Source organism: Rhagoletis zephyria, unplaced genomic scaffold (genome assembly GCF_001687245.7).
Source record: "Rhagoletis zephyria isolate East Lansing unplaced genomic scaffold, Rhagoletis_zephyria_1.1 Rzeph_scaffold_03493, whole genome shotgun sequence".
Lineage (NCBI taxonomy): Eukaryota > Metazoa > Arthropoda > Insecta > Diptera > Tephritidae > Rhagoletis > Rhagoletis zephyria.
Genome location: NW_016160576.1, coordinates 33,620 through 50,139, shown reverse-complemented (window position 1 = coordinate 50,139; position 16,520 = coordinate 33,620). Strand labels below are relative to the sequence as shown.

Here is a 16,520-nt window from a genome sequence, read left to right as displayed (position 1 = left end):
ATAACAACAACAATTGGCCACTTCAATCGAACTGAGACTTTTCGACGCACTTAAGCGCGCACACGCTGACGCGTTTGCTGATAGGACGGCTCCGCTTCGCCGTTGTCTTCATGCACAGGAATTGCATCAGGCAAGGCGTAAACTAGATTTCCGTGTGTTGCGCCAGACGCCTGATGATACATAACTGGCACAGCAATTTGACGCAAGGCACCATTGGACGCAAAGTACGGTGCCTTGTGGTACGCCGAAGCTGGTGACGCGTGTTCATGTACTTGTATTTGATGATAATTTGTAATGGGTTCATGTTCGACTACCTCGCGCACCGTCTGGAAGGGATGGTTGACCACAATGCGACGTTTGTGGAAACTCTCGCTTGCAGCGGATGCGTCGTTGGGTGCTGGGTTGGCGGCAATCACGCGAGAGCCCGGTGGCGTGATATGCGCATTGCCGTCTTTAACGTTGGCATCCACGCTTTCAGTTTGGATATTAGAAGTCGCTGGTTGGGCGTTTTCTTTGCCGTTTGATTGAGAGCTGCTAGTGTCTATTAGGCGTAGGGACTTTACTGGTTCTCTGTCACGTTGCTCTTCAGCATACTGCACATCATCGTCGGGGTCATTCTCATAACGCTCGCTCACTTTTTCCGCACAATCGGGTTGGGACTCGACATTCTCAGAGCGTGGTTCATCTTGATCTTCACTTTCATTTTGAACAGCAGCNGACGTTGGCATCCACGCTTTCAGTTTGGATATTAGAAGTCGCTGGTTGGGCGTTTTCTTTGCCGTTTGATTGAGAGCTGCTAGTGTCTATTAGGCGTAGGGACTTTACTGGTTCTCTGTCACGTTGCTCTTCAGCATACTGCACATCATCGTCGGGGTCATTCTCATAACGCTCGCTCACTTTTTCCGCACAATCGGGTTGGGACTCGACATTCTCAGAGCGTGGTTCATCTTGATCTTCACTTTCATTTTGAACAGCAGCTGGTTGAATATTCACTTCTTCTGCTTGATCGTCCTCGGCTTTTTTGGCTGCTGACTGTCTAGAGTATGCCGTACGACTCTGTTCCCTCGGTGGATTGATCGAAGACATAACTCGTATGGGCTCATCAGCTTCTTGCGGACCATTCGGTACTTGTAATTGAATGTGTGCCAGCGGGCGTAGGCCGGGTTTTTTAACGTCTTTGCTTTCCACTGATTCGGCGGATTCCTTTGAAGCAAGCTCTGAGTTATTTTGTGAGACCAGACGGGCATTTGATTCGGGTCCGCGGTTATAGTTTACAGTTATGGTTCTTTGCGGCGCATTTTCATTAACATTCCGATTATATTCTACATCGGCGGTAAGCCGCGCAGACTCCTTTGGATCGTAGCGCATATGAGAGTATGGTGCACTGTACTCCACTGACGCATCCACATCGGCGTCGGGGTCGTAACGCAATTGGCCATAAGAGCGCTGTTGCGGAACTAGTTGTGGCAGTCGACTTTCATTTTGTGTATAGCGCTGTTGCGTTGTAACTGGACGTCTAGCGGGGACCACGTATACTACCCCACCCTCCCGTTGTCGGTCCAAGTATGGTTTGACCTCTTGAACGCGAGCAGTTTCTTCTTCTAGGCGAGCGGGCTGCTGCTTTCGTGATGGTGCCTGCTTGCGCTGCTCCTGAACAAGTATGTGGCGGTCTTCTAANTTCGGGGTTTTTAACGTCTTTGCTTTCCACTGATTTGGCGGATTCCTTTGCAGCGAGCCCTGAGTTATTTTGTGAGACCAGACGGGCATTCGATTCGGGTCCGCGGTTATAGTTTACAGTTATGGTTCTTTGCGGCGCATTTTCATTAACATTCCGATTATATTCTACATCGGCGGTAAGTCGTGCAGACTCTTTTGGATCGTAGCGCATATGGGAGTATGGAGCACTGTACTCCACTGACGCATCCACATCGGCATCGGGGTCGTAACGCAATTGACCATAAGAGCGCTGTTGCGGACTTTCATTTTGTGTATAGCGCTGTTGCGTTGACACTGGACGTCTAGCGGGGACCACGTACACTACCCCACCCTCCCGTTGGCGGTCCAAGAATGGTTTGACCTCTTGAACGCGAGCAGTTTCTTCTTCCAGGCGAGCGGGCTGCTGCTTTCGCGATGGTGCCTGCTTGCGCTGCTCCTGAACAAGTATGTGGCGGTCTTCTAAGCGACTGGGCGCTATGTATATGTTATGTTGTGACGGTGGAATATTGATAGTGTGCTCATGTTTTATGATTTGTGCGCGTGGCTCGGCAGTAATGCGTTCACTTTTGCGTGGCTCTTCCTGCAGACGGGCAGGTTTGGGATCTCTGTTGGCTGTGCTGTAAAAGTTACCGGTAATATATTCGCCCTTGTAATCATCGTCGTCGTTGCTGTAATTGCTCTGGAAATCGGCAGCATTATTTTGTAATGGCTGTTCTTCTCTTCTCGAAAAGGACGAACGATAGGTCTCATCGTTTTTCTTTGCTTCAACACGAGCGGGACGTTGGTAATTGCTCTCTTCGCGTCTGAATGTATTGGGTGAGAAGTTCCTATTAGACCCTTGACGCTGGTTGCCATGTGTCTCGGCGGGTATGTAAAGTTCCCTGCCGCGTTGCGTGTTTTCAGTTGTAGCTACGAGTTTTGTTTCTTCACCGTATTGCTTGCGCAGATTGGCTTCCACAAAATCTCGTTTGGCGTTTTGATTATTTGTCGGTGTAGCTGTAACAGTGGAAGCAATGTGCGTGCCGCTAATTACTGGCGCAGGATTTTTTCTAGCGGGCGTTGCATAGACCTGATTCGGACTTGAGCGCACACCGTTGCTATAGGAACCCGCACTGGACGATTCCGTCTCAATGTCTGCGTCACTATTCAAATTGTATTGCGCGGCAATTGCCGGATGTGGATGACCGAGGGGCAGTACGGTTTCACCCTTCGGAATTTTCGCAACTGGATGTTCCAGCTCGACAACTATGGTGCCAGCAGGCTTAATCACAACACGTTCTTCGATGTCATAAAACTCCTTTTGGATGGCTGGGTGACGAACCTCAAATTTCTTGGCCTTCAATGCTGGCTGCGCAATTTGAATAGTTTTAGTGACAACAGGACGTTGGTAAACAGGTTGTGCGGGCAGGTAGCCGGCATTTGAATGGTAATCGCTTTCCTGATTGCCATAAAAACCATCATAACCGCCTGCGGACTCATCGACGGAGGGTGGGTACTCATTTAGGAAACCACCTGCGTCTCCTTGATCATAATTGTAGCTTGGTTGCTCGTAGTCAGGCTTGCCATAGCTATTAGCTTGATCAAAGTTCGGCTGATTGTACCCGCTGCCGCTAGCCACTCTAAACGTCACGCCATGTGAGCCAGGACCAGCGCCAGCGCCAGCAAAACCACCAACGAACGAACCACCAATACCCACTTTGCCACCATCGCTGCCACCACTAATTACAGTAGTAGCAGATTTCGACGATGCCGATGGCGCAGCAGATGGTGCGGAATGCGAGGCGACAGGTGAAGGTGCCTGCACAGCTACTGGCGTAGAAACAGCAGGTGCTGCAGCAACTGGTGCTGGGGATATTTGAATCTTCGCGTCTGCAGCTGATTTGGATTGCTCCTCGGCGGGCGCCGATGCTGCTGAGGCGACAGCAGCGGGGAGAGCAACTTGCCGCTCGAAAGTATGTTGTTTGCGAGGTTTCGCGTCGATGGCGACAAGACGTGCTGGGCCAGAAGAAGAAGATGACGACGACGACGACGACGAGGAGTATTCGTAGCGCGCTGAAGGCGAGTGATCGGCGGTTTCAAATACCTAAAGGATCAGAGAGAAAGGATAAATAAAGAGTGCTTGTGGATAATTGACTTGACTAAGAAATACGAGTATATTGAGTACCACATTTCGCACGAAATATTTACACTTACCGTTTCCACAGTCGGTCCGCTATGATAATTTTGTATATAGCGCTCGAACTCCTGATTCTGTTTGTCTTGAGCATTGGCTTGACGAAATTGGCTCTGCCGGCTTGGCTGGCGTAAACGTCCATAAAACCGCTGTTGCTGTTGCTGTTGCTTGAACCCACTCGATTGCTCTTCAACCTGTTGTACCTGCTGCGCTGATTTCGAATTACTATTGAAACTGGAAGCGTCTTGCTTTTGTTGCTCATTCAGCTGTGCATTTCCACTACTCTCTACACTCTCTTCGGCTGCACGCAACCTGGCACTACGCTGCTCCCCACTAGCTTTCTTCAGTGGACCCGCCTTCAGCTCGTCAGGTGCGGTGCCATCCACATAGGTGACATCGGCAGGATTTGTGGCTGGATGTTGAGCAATCGAAATGTTGACATGAGTTGCTGCAAAGGCTGTGACAATGCACAGCAACAGCAAAAAGAGAGTTCTCATCGCGGGTATGGTATCCTTTTCTGATGCAGCAAATGAATTAATCCTTGTACTTGTACTGGTGGAAATCGTTTCGTTCACAACAGTTGACCGATGCGCTACCGATACGTACTGCTGGTCGCAGCTAAGTGAACTTCGAGTGTTGGTACTGACGCTATTTTATATGTATTGCATGCACGGCGATGAGCTGGTAAAGCGCGCCATTGATACGCTGTGTCGTCGCTGCGCATTGCATGTCAGGCGCATACGACAAGCTAAGTACAAACGATTTTGGGCATTTTCGACGTGTAAATACACAAATTGGTATGGAATTCAATTTAAATTGATTTTTAGCAAAAAACAGTGGTATACGTATGTATGTATGCATGCGCGTACATTTGTAACTACATTTGTGCATAGGCAGTTCAAAAATCTGTTTACTTGCAACCGGCGATCAGAATACCGATCGAGCTGTATTCAAGCATAAATCAATCGATCTTCGGATACACCAAAACCGAATGTTATGACCGGACGGCAGCTAGTCGATACTAATGTCTATCATACAGCCAGCTTTACAAAAAAAAAAAACAAAAAAAAATTCCAACACCCCGTTCAAGGGGATGATCCACTACGCGCCACACACGATCACTGCTGCGCTGTCGCTGTTTAAAGCTGCATAAACGTCGCCTCGCCTGTTGTCATGTGCATCGTGTTCGTGTAGAATTTGATTGTTTTTTTTAACCCAGTTTTTCATTTGAGGCATTCGTCGCCGAGCAAATAGTTTTGTCAGCAAATCAGTATGTCACCTTAAGCGCTACACAAGGAATCTTCAATGCTCCGAATTGTCGACTAGTAGTCAAAGCTAGCTAGCTAGCTCGGACACTTGCACGTTGTCACTAGTGCGTTTGATACGCATGCGTGCCACCTACTTGACTGATATGCTTGCCGTCAGGGGAACACACAAAACGTTACAAAAAAATTCGACTACCTAACTATTTTCGGCTTTTTTACTCGCTTGTGCTCGCTTGTCAATGTTGTTAGCGCCTTAACGGTGATAGAAGAAGCGTGAAAATTTACAAAAAGGGTAAAAAGCGGCGCATGGCGGCAAGATATTTACGGCGGCGGCAGCTAAGCTCCTAGAAATGGCGAAGAGGCATATTTGGTTAATTGTCGGAAGGTCAATCTTTTGTTGTTGTTAAAGTTGAGTAGATGCCTATTTGTCTTTTTACATTAAACTTGGGAATATCCAAATAGGCAATTGTGGCGACAAGTTGTATATCTATTTATGATAATGCATTGAACTAGAACTAGATGGGGCGATAGAATGTGTTGGTGCAATTGTTTGGACATTTGCTATAAACATTTGTATGTTAGTATATACATAAGTATAAAATATCGTTGTGTTGTTCCCATTCAGCAGAAAACTGAACTGAGCTCCCACTACTCTTCAGCTGTAGTAACGAAATTTAATTAGCATAAAAATGAAGAAAATATTACTTTGCAAGGAGGCCAATATTAGCTTTACAGCTCCTTGCGGAATGGACGATTTAGATGGGTAATTCAGCGCATCAGAGCTTTCAGTAGTAAACATATGGAAACGGCGCTCTACTCTCTGTTTGGGCCAGTGGTTATTATTTGACGTTATGATTTAACGTTTCTTTTTTTACCAAAAAGCAGTCTTATTGTTCTTGGTGCTACAACCGCGCTTTCCACTCTCCAGTGTAAAGTTCGACCTTACAGTTAGTCCTGCCAATGTGCTCGGGGTGCCCTTGTTTTCCATGTCCAGCCATGGATGGCAAATCGAAAAATCTTTTCACCGCATAATCATCATCCAAGTATACGAAATGTCCAAGTAAAGCTAATGACACTGTAAAGCCCATTCATCCTTCTTCAACACGCGTCGTCTACGCAAACAGGGCCATCGGTCTTGGCAAGATCAACATCACGGACCCGCAATACAATTCTGAAAAACGTCGGGATGGGCGGGTTTGGGACTTAAAAATTGAATTTCGCGATGGGCGGGATCGGGATTTAAATTTTTGTCACGTGCCCATCTCTAGTTGGTACCGCAGAGGCTAAAATCAACAAAAAATTGCTGTCTTATCCATTTGACGCACTTTGAAGTCAGTCACACTGTTAAGGCCCAAAACAATTGGTTCATAAACCGCTTCACCAACTAGTACTTCAATGTTAAGAATACTTTTATTCGGCTTTTCGTCGTCGGCTTTGAACTGCTTAGCTGGTATTTTGCAAGCTCCAACGGCCTTATTATTCTTAAGACTCATTGTTGCTCTTACTGTCTCATCTCGGTCCAATGGAGAGACCTGATAGAATTTTCGAGCCGCATTTTTTTAATGCCAGCGTCTTAAGCTCTTCACACTCACGCCTTTCTCCCTCTTCGTTTTCCTTTGGAATGACGTCTCTCCTTACTCCACTTATCCCGGTATTGCTCAGCTTTGGCTCGCTGTGTGTACCAGTTGCTCTTGCGGGGGTGGTAGAGCCAACCCAACTCTTCCGTGGCGCCACGAAGAAATTGGAAGATGGATACCCCCTGCTAATTTCTGTATATTCGGTTGATGAAGAGTTTCTTGTTTAATTCGAATTGAAAGTCGATTGCGAAAATTCTCGCCTGTCCATTCTGACTACAGGTTCTCATTGTACAGATGCGCATGCAGTTCTTCGGGTAAATTGCCGTAATGACGGAATCCTTATTCTTTGTGATAATCAGGCGGAACTCAATGCAATATTATCCTTTAAGATTAAATCATCGCTAGTCCTTGAGAACCTAGTGTATTGAGAACCTCAGTGTCCTTGCTAAATACAATAACATCCAGGTGCTGTGGGTACTAGATCACGCCTAATAGGGGGATACAATCTAACGGGGTACTGCAGTTGTACTGCAATTGTCTGATAAGATCTAATAGGTTGCTTAACAGGTCATTGCAGATTAAGAAATCAGCTACCCAACCTCAGGATTTGGTCTAATGATTCATGCCGCTTCTGTGACAGGGTAGCTGAAACTGTTGAGCACATACTCCGAGAGAAATAATACTTCGGGTCACTAAACCCGCAGCCGTATCATATGCACTCGATGTCACCAAACAGCCTACTGGATTTCCTAAGTGCGCTAGGACTAATCGAGGTGCTGCGGGGATCTAGACGCTACAATAGAACTCCTAGTCACAGCCAACTGAATATCTATCTATCCACTGGCCACTGCAGGATAATGAAACACTTGTCAAACCTTCGAGTTGTTTACTCTGTCCAGTTCAGTTTATGTTACGAGGAACAGCAAAACAGCAATACCACTACACTAAGTGCCACTACAAAGACCTTGCTAGACCCAGACTTCGCTTCCTAGGATCATCGTACTTAGAAGCACATGACCTAAATAGCATCCAGCCATAAGATATCGCGTGGTTCCTTTATGACGCGTGAATCAAAGATCTGTAACCAAATAAAAATTTGTTGCAATAGATCCTTCTATAATAGGAAAGTAATTACTACAAGTGGTGTCCATATGCGTAAACATACATACAGATATACCTTTTATGGCATTGTCCACACTTTTTATGTCCCCTTTTATTTTTGTTATTTTTATTCTCGAATTTAAATTTATTGATTCGCCAATTATGCAAACAAAAAATACTAAAAAATATAATAAAAAAATAAAAAAAAAAAATTTGCGTACATATGTATGTACATATATATGTATCTTTTGCCCACAATAAATTACCATCCGTTGATGCGAAAGGTTAATGTTCATCGCCTTAGGTGTGCATATGTCCGTGCATGTGAATTTGCATGCATAGTTAAGTGTGTACGTGATGCATTTTTTTATATAGTTTGTGCACACACGCTTATACACCTCGAAAGACATCCATTACAATACCGTTACCTAGTAAATGCGTTTTGCATTTAAAATAGAGCAAGCCACTACGTGACCGAACTAAACTAGAATGAAGTAACAACTTAAGTTTTTTGTAGGTATTTTTAAGTTTATTTGTATTTAAAGCTTAACGAAAACAAAAGTGAATTACAAACTTTTTGGAAGTACACATATATATATGTACATACATACATAAATATGTATAAAGACAATCATCGTAGAATAGAAATAACAATCAATATCAAATGACGCTGTGCATGATTAAGACCATTTCCATCCGCATAGTCCACAGTATGGGAAACTGTATCCAAAGAGTCCGTAGCCAATAGTAAATATGCATTATAGGAGTATATGAATATATGTATGTAGATGTATCATTATTTTGATGTATTCAAATATGTATTTGTAATTAGACATATAAATTTATATGATTTTTAATCATTATCGTAACTTCGATATGTTCGTGAATAGCTTAAAGCAACTTTTCAATATCTTTCGCAATGTCCATGGGATCAGTTGTGGGAGCATAACGGTCAACAGGTATGCCTTCTTTGTTCACAAGAAATTTGGTAAAATTCCATTTGATGGCACTGCCCAAAGTGCCCGATTGCTTGTGCTTCAAATATTGATAAAGTGGAGCGGCGGTAGGACCGTTTACGTCAACCTGAAAGCACAAACAAAGTGTCGAGTATAGGATTGGTTGTAGAATTTAATGCACGCAACTATCTAATAGAAAATGCCAAGCATTTTAATTTGTAATGAACCTGAGCGTAAAGGTAATTAAATTTCATTTATAAAACATGGCATTTACATTGTGTAACGAAATGTCTTTAAATAGTGGTGGCTGTTGTTGTTGTTGTAGTACATTTTGATCGATTTTTTTTTTTTTACTTTTCTGTTATTGTTGTTGTCACCTATTAGATGCGTTAATTCAACATTTTCTTTGTATTTTAAACTCATCGCTGTGAAATGATCACCTGCTTGAAACTAAAATCTTTGTTTTTTTTTTTAAATATTTGAAGTTTAAAAATTATTTTATTTTTTGTAATTCTTGAAATCTGAAAAGAAAATAATTTTTTCACAATTTATTTTTTCACGATTTTCTTTAAAAAATTCAAGAACTACGAAAAATAAAATAAATTGTTTTTGAGGAGACCGTAATAACGCCTTCATGTTCACAAAAAAAAATACGAGTTTAGTTTTATCACAAATCCTTCGAAATTTTCGGTATTTAAAAATCAATATTAATGAACAATTCAAAACGATATTTATATTTATGTATGTATGTATAAATTTTTTATGGAAAAAAATGTCTAGGGAATTATTTTAGTAATATATTGTTTTTTTCGGTGCTCAAGGGAATTCTTTTAAACAAGTTAAGTTGATGTACCCGAATGTGAAGTGTTTTGAAACGAATTTCCATCATTCCCTATCAAATTTTGTTTGTAGTTAAACCGGTTTCAGGGTCGGTCCCAAAATTATATAGTTTTCATGCGAATATGTTCCAGGCGAAATCCTCTGAAAAATCATCGAATATCGAGAAACTTTGACTGATCTGTAAATTTTTCTTAAAAAAAAATAGTTTTGAGTTTCCCTATTTTTCGAGTTAAAGGAATCAGCTAATTGAGGAGTAGCAGCACTGTAACCACTCAATTAAAAGCGTGTTTTTCTTTAATTTTTTACATGGAATACATTGAACAGGTGAACAAAATGTGGGTGCGTTTTTGAATAAATACTGCAGTATAAAAAATAATTTTTTCGATTAAAAAACCAAAATTTTCAGGGAAAATATTTTTATTTCATGTATAAAAGTACACTTCTCATATTCTAGAAGGTTCAAAAATATTTTTTACTATTAAAAAATATCGATTTTTTTTAACTCTCTACAGGGGTGTTTGTTACCCCTTATGCCGAATTTCTACTAGGCATTGAAATGACAAAACCGTTCCCACGACAGTCGGGTCTACGTAACCGGAACGACCCAGATTTATATCTGGCTAAGGACTGTCACTCCAGCAACACTCCCCAAAATCTCTTTGGGGAATTTGTATGCTGTTACAACAAAAACAACATGACAAAAAAATTGAGGTATTTAAAAAATGCCACGTGGAAATGAATTTAATGACTTTTTTTTCTTTTAAGTAATGACAAGAATATTTTTTTATTACCATTTCCAAAGAATTAAGAACAATTTCAAATTTATTATCAATAATTTAAATTTTTAATTTACTAAAAGCACTTAACTTTAGAAAAAAAAAAACTCCACAAATCAACTCACCTTTTGGAATACATCACCAATATTGGCTTTGGCGTCACGCAAGTGGCACACCATTTCTTCACCATCAGCTTCAGGCATCTGCGAACTGAATTGATTGCATGGGAAATTTAAAATGCGTAGACCTTTCGATTCGTATTTCTCCAACAAGTTGGTCAATTTGGCGTAGTTGTTCTTGGTCAAACCACATTTGGATGCAATATTTACAATTAGCACCACATTTCCCTTGTATTTTTCCAAGGAAACTTCATTACCATGCGTGTCCTTGACAGTAAAGTCATAAATTGACTTGGCATTCTTAGCGTCCTGATCTGACATATTGCTGACCTGAAACGACCGTTTAAAAGCGAATAGGAATTTTAGTCAACCGCCCGGAAGCAAAGGCAAAACAAAACTATTTCAAGAATTAAGTTTAATAGTGGAAATAAGCATTAAAATGTTAGCTGCGAATAAGTCACGCACAGATATGTATATGTACATATATATACTTATCAGGTAAAAGTTAATTGAACTAATGCATATGTATACTAGGTACATAGCAATCAATACACAAATCGAGTGCTAGAAATACCTATGTACATACATACATACATACATACGTGTTAATTTATGCACAAATGCCCATAACTACATTAGAATAAACGTTAAAATTTTAAGAGTAAAGTTATAAAATCAATCATAATTGTTGATCAACTCGCAGGAAGTTTTAGTAGAACAAAGTTCACATCTGTAATCTGTACATACATACAAACATAATATGCATTTCTGAAAAGGGGTTCAGACATACACACTAAAATTTTTTCCTGAAGCGATTACTCACATCATCGGCTTGTGAACGGTGCCCACCGGCGGTAGACGATGACGGTGCAAGTTGTGAAGCAGCGGCACAGTTAACTCCGGTCAACGGCAACAACACTACACACAGCCGCTTGCCGTATGGCAAATTACTTTCGCTGAACGATGATTGCTGTGCTGTTGATTGCTGACCAAAACATAACTGACTGAAACAACGTTGTACTTGACGCTGTTGTTGTTGTAGTCTTTGATACCGCAACAACTTTAGGGAATTCATGCATCTATTGGCAGTTATTTGACCAAATTTTTGTAAGTTATTGTAAATCATTGCAACTGCAGTTGTAAGAAGAAAAAAAATAAGCATAGTTTAAATTTTTTTTTTTATTGGGTTGGCTACTTTATTGAAATTTAATTTTTCAGTTTCTTATAGCAATGCGTGCGAATAAACTGTTTAAAGAGGAATTTACATTTAATTGCACCAATTTATAGAAATGTTTTCTTATTTTCATTGAAAATTTAAGATTTGGTTATAGTGGTTACACTGTAGATAAAACCATGGTCAAAAGAATTTAAATATTAAAACTGTTGGCATTATAGGTAGTGATGGATAAAAAAGCCTATTTGATAAGATTTCATTTTCGAAAAAAACGAAAAAAAATTTTTTTTTTTAATTTTTTATGAAATGAAATATGATAAAGCGAATTAATTGTGTAAGTGTTACATATCGTCACCTGAGTGAAAGATCGACCTATTTCGGCAGCCAGTTCGAAAACGCCCTATCTCAAAATAGCGAAAACTTGTCAAAATATCACTTAACTTAGTCAGCTGACCACAAGGGTATACATACATATGTATACAATACCCGCAGACTATATTTATTGAAAGACAATGACAAAACAAGTTCTTAAGTGCTACAGATGTTTAAAAAAATGAACCATTTTATGTACATGGGACATACAGATGTAGAGAAGTAGAAGAGTATACTCTTACACATATCGATATCTGACTGGAAGATCCCTATCTCGGCAGCCAGTTCGAAAACGCACTATCTTAGAAAGCTTTTCAAGAACGCCCTACTTCAGAATCTGATTTCAGAATTTTATTGAAAAAGACTCTAACTCAGAATTTGGTTAAAGAACGTCCTATCTCTGCTGAAAATACATAAGGGATATTCACGATCCGGCGCATACTGTCTAGCATGGTGCATCGATAGCATAAATAGCATGATTGTTGTTGTTTCATGTGTTCAAAAAACAACAAAATTAGCCAATCATGGTATTTATGCTATCTCTGCACCATGCTAGACAGTATACACCGGATCGTGAATACCCCTATTGAAAATGTGCTGAGATAGGGCGTTCTTCAATCAAATTCTAAAGTAGGGCGTTCTTTAAAAGGTTTCTAAGATAGGGCGTTTTCAAACTGGCTGCCGAGATAGGGATCTCCCACTCATACATATGTACATACAGCTGTATGTCCCATGGCCCATGTACCTAAAATGGTTCATTTTTTTATCATTTGTAGCACTTAAGAACTTGTTTTGTCATTGTTTTTCAATAAATATATTCTGCACGTATTGTATACATATGTATGTATATCCTTGTGGTCAGCTGACTAAGTTAAGTGACATTTTGACCAGTTTTCGCTATTTTATTTTTGTTTATTTAATGTTTATTATTATTTTTTTATATTGAAGTCTAGTATATTATATAAATCCACATTTCCAACATTACGAATTACACCAAAAAATTGCAAATAGGAGTAGTGCAAATTTCAAGATGCGTTGATTTTTAATAATTTTTTAGCTGACGGTGCTATGCATTTTCTTCAGTATAAAAGAAATTCGTCGAATTTTCATAGTTTTTGTACAATGTTTGAAATGTGGATTTATATTGTGCGTGTTACATAATGCGCTAGACTTTTATTAAAGAATATTAAACACCGAATAAACGAAAGTAATATAGCCAAAACTGGTTAAAATGAAAAGCTTCTATAATTTCTTCCACCACTTTATGTAATTACTTATGTTTGTCAAATTTTTATAACTTTGGTACAAAGTTTGAAATGTGGGTGTAGTATATGTATGTATGCGCTAAACTTTTATAAAAAAATAATACTAAATAAACAAAAGCAATATAGCCAAAACTGATCAAAATGTCAGTTAACTTAATTAACTGCCCACAAGTGTATACTTGTACATACTATGTACATTATTTAATTTTATTGACTGATAAGATATGTACCTATAGTGATGTATGTATGTTTTTAAGTGCGTGCAGGTGTAAAAGTATGAATGTAGATATGGGGCCAATTCGAGCTATCTATACATATGTACATATATGTACAATAAATGCGGTAGTGTTACTCTTTATGAAAGAGAAAGTTTGACAATCCGTCGCTTATTTCTAACAAATCAGATGCAATTCCAATTGAGTATCAGCAACAAATTAACAAGGCTGCAATATAGCGGTAATTATTACATTGCTCGAACACACGCATTGTTAGTTGCTAATAAATATCCTATACATATAATATATGCTAATAATAATCTGCTAATATCGTAGTAGTTTGGCTTTGAATTTTTGTGAGAAGTATGTACCTGAGGNGCATATCGTAGTAGTTTGGCTTTGAATTTTTGTGAGAAGTATGTACCTGAGGGTATCTTTTGGAATACATAGGTACTTATTTATAAAACAAATTCCAGAAACTGGCTGTTGCATTGATGTAATCTATGTACATACATATGTACGAATTCATGTACATAAAAATATTTACATACATATATATATATATATATATATATATATATATATATATATATACATATATAAGTATATATACATATGTATGTATAAATATGTATATTTAGTATCAACATTGCAATGCAGTCCCTTTGTTGCAAATTGAGTGACTAAGCGTAAATGCTGTAAAAAGGGTATATTATGTATGTATGAATGTACATACATGCAGAGGGAGGTATGTATATATGTACGTATCTTTATGTAAGTGAAAATGTATAGGATTATTTTTTAATTTATTCAATATAGTTTATTTATAGAGCCTGTCTCTTATACAATAGAATATAATACATTATATGCATATTAACATGTATGTTTATATACATACCTAAATATGTAGGTATGTATATTTGTGCAATCCCATAAGAATTAATAGGCTAAATTATTACCATGTAAGAAATTTGTTAAGGATATTTTTTATTTACTTGACCGTGGTTTTGATAGTAGTAATAGGTTCCGAGTGCGGTCACAAACGCTCCGATATAAAAATGCAGCAAACTAGCCATGAAAAATGTGAAATTCTTTTTGTATATTCACTTGTGTGTGCGGAAAATAATTTACAAATAAACCATGGAATTTAATTTGCAGCTTATTGTCAAAGCAATGTATACCCTATAAACAGAAACATGCCCAGTTATTAATATACAATTTTGCATATACTATGTGCATATCAAAAGATATATGTACATAAATTTTTAAATCTTTCAGTACAAAGTTCACATTCTGCTATGAACTGGGTAATTTCGATCTAGAAAAATCCAGATTTGCTGTGTCCATCAAAGTTATAATACCTTAAATTGGATAGAAATTGTTGATAATTAATTATAAATGATTACTTACTGCTTTTAAATTCTTATCCCCAATAAAAACACAAAATTCAACCGGCTTCAAGAAAACAAGACCTTTCTTCCAATCTCTGAACTGTTTTTGACCTTGTCATCGCGGTGTCAGCTGATTCTTCGTTCCACACATGGTTGCAATTTACCGGACTACTTTTGCTGGAATTAATGTGCGGTAAAACGTGGCAACGCATTTTGCTGTCAAAATGCGAAATCGAAAGTCTACATTTCCGTGTATCAGCCAGGAAGTCCTTTTTGCAGATTTAATGTCATGTCGTTTTGTCTTGAATATTAGTTAATAGCAAAATTTTAATCAAAATTTGATTTTTCGCAGTGCTGTGCAGTTTACTCTTATACCATGTTCTGACCGACAACGACAACACCTTGGAAACGAATTTTGGATTGTGGGCTGAAGGCTGTTCACACCGACTGTTGGTGTTTTCGTTGACATTTCTTTCATCCTTTGTTTACAGTTTTGCTATAAAAAAACAAAACCAAAATACTTTTCCTTCAATTTCTCTTCATTAACAATCTTTTACTTCCATGCTTACTTTATTTTTGCCAGCCAATTAACAATAAATCCGAAATTATGTATTAAAGATGATAAAATATTACTTTCACTTCGATAAATAATCGAAAAAAACTGGTGCAGACGATTAGATTGAGTGGAACGTGAGTTTTCAAATGGTTTTCAGCGAAAACTAGTTTTCATTTGACAGATTTTACATGGACGAAAACCAGTTTTACCAACGAAAACTTGTTTTCGATGTCGGTCAGAACATGGTATTATGTATATATAATTTTGCGGCTTATAACAATGTGTAATAATTAAAATTATCGCGACATATGTACATACGTTAAAAATTTAACAACTAAAGCGCTGTTTTTATGAGGTGGTAATATAATGGATATACCATCATTTTTTTTAACATTCCTCAATGTCTTTAATAGCAGGGACGTTGGGAAAGCAGCTGCGACGTAGAGCTACCGGAAATACCCTCCAACAACAGCGGAACTCATCAATCAAGTTTTGATTGCTAAACAAACAAACAAAAAATTACATTAAATAAATAAATAAAAATTTCTAATTTACTTAAATTTCTACCACAAATTTTTAAATTCAAGTTTATTTATTTTTTAACATTGCCCCTAAGACTGATTTTACATAGTTCAAGAATTGAATTCAATTCTGAGCGCAAATGAAAGAGATGGGGTGAGAAGAAAAGGGACGAGTACACATGCGTCTATACCACGATTGAGAGAATACAAAGGTTGCGCAGATCTCGGACCGCTATTCCTCTCTTAACGAATTTGACAGAATCTTTGTTTGCATGACGTCACACTTGTGCAACTTGTTTACGTTTTCCTTGCAACATTTTTTCTTCTTCTTCCATTCTTGCTCACGTTTTGGCATTTCTCTCTCGCAATTGCACCAGTGTGACGTCACACAAAAGTTATTCTCAAAAATCCTCTCTGATCGGCGCAATCTTGTATTCTATCATTCTTGCGTCTATACCACAGTTGGGCAGCGTCTGCCCGACGGCCGACTGCGCGGCGTATTC

General features: G+C 38.9%; 2 protein-coding genes and 1 long non-coding RNA gene across 7 annotated transcripts in view; all 3 read right to left on the bottom strand.

Annotated features, from left to right (window-relative positions):
• The window catches only part of LOC108369096 (uncharacterized), a 14,085-nt gene extending 8,574 nt beyond the window's left edge, over positions 1–5,511 (bottom strand). Inside the window, exons 1-4 of the mRNA XM_017624095.1 lie at positions 3,910–5,511; positions 1,968–3,799; positions 888–1,474; positions 1–634 (exon numbers count right to left, since the gene is read on the bottom strand). Coding sequence (XP_017479584.1) covers positions 51–634; positions 888–1,474; positions 1,968–3,799; positions 3,910–4,386 — 3,480 coding nt within the window. The 5' untranslated portion in view covers positions 4,387–5,511 and the 3' untranslated portion in view covers positions 1–50. The remainder of the gene's footprint in view (positions 635–887; positions 1,475–1,967; positions 3,800–3,909) is intronic.
• A 3,171-nt stretch (positions 5,512–8,682) lies between these two features.
• Positions 8,683–15,203, bottom strand: Gtpx (phospholipid hydroperoxide glutathione peroxidase Gtpx). Of its 5 annotated transcripts, none has more exons than XM_017624090.1 (4): positions 14,960–15,076; positions 11,347–11,654; positions 10,530–10,853; positions 8,683–8,915 (listed from the first exon to the last, which is right to left on the bottom strand). In XM_017624090.1, the coding sequence occupies exons 2-4, from the start codon at positions 11,647–11,649 to the stop codon at positions 8,724–8,726; spliced, it is 819 nt and encodes a 272-aa protein (XP_017479579.1). In that variant the 5' UTR covers positions 11,650–11,654; positions 14,960–15,076; the 3' UTR covers positions 8,683–8,723. The 5 variants fall into 5 exon arrangements, with proteins under 5 accessions (XP_017479579.1, XP_017479581.1, XP_017479582.1 ...); XM_017624092.1 differs by lacking the exon at positions 11,347–11,654 and adding an exon at positions 14,545–14,731 and having other exon boundaries at positions 14,960–15,070; XM_017624093.1 differs by lacking the exon at positions 11,347–11,654 and adding an exon at positions 14,545–14,656 and having other exon boundaries at positions 14,960–15,069.
• On the bottom strand, positions 13,614–14,100 carry LOC108369095 (uncharacterized). Its single transcript, XR_001848459.1, has 2 exons — positions 13,974–14,100; positions 13,614–13,920 (listed from the first exon to the last, which is right to left on the bottom strand). It is a non-coding gene; the product is annotated as an uncharacterized LOC108369095 (long non-coding RNA).
• Positions 15,204–16,520: the final 1,317 nt, after the last annotated feature.

What these genes read in the sequence shown, in the direction of transcription:
- Gtpx (XM_017624090.1), bottom strand. Translation starts at nt 11,649, where the DNA reads ATGATTTACAATAACTTACAAAAATTTGGTCAAATAACTGCCAATAGA. An exon ending in ACCGTTCACAAGCCGATGAT is followed by an intron (nt 10,854 to 11,346) that starts GTGAGTAATCGC and finishes CGGTCGTTTCAG; the next exon opens with GTCAGCAATATGTCAGATCA. An exon ending in TTGGTGATGTATTCCAAAAG is followed by an intron (nt 8,916 to 10,529) that starts GTGAGTTGATTT and finishes TTGTGCTTTCAG; the next exon opens with GTTGACGTAAACGGTCCTAC.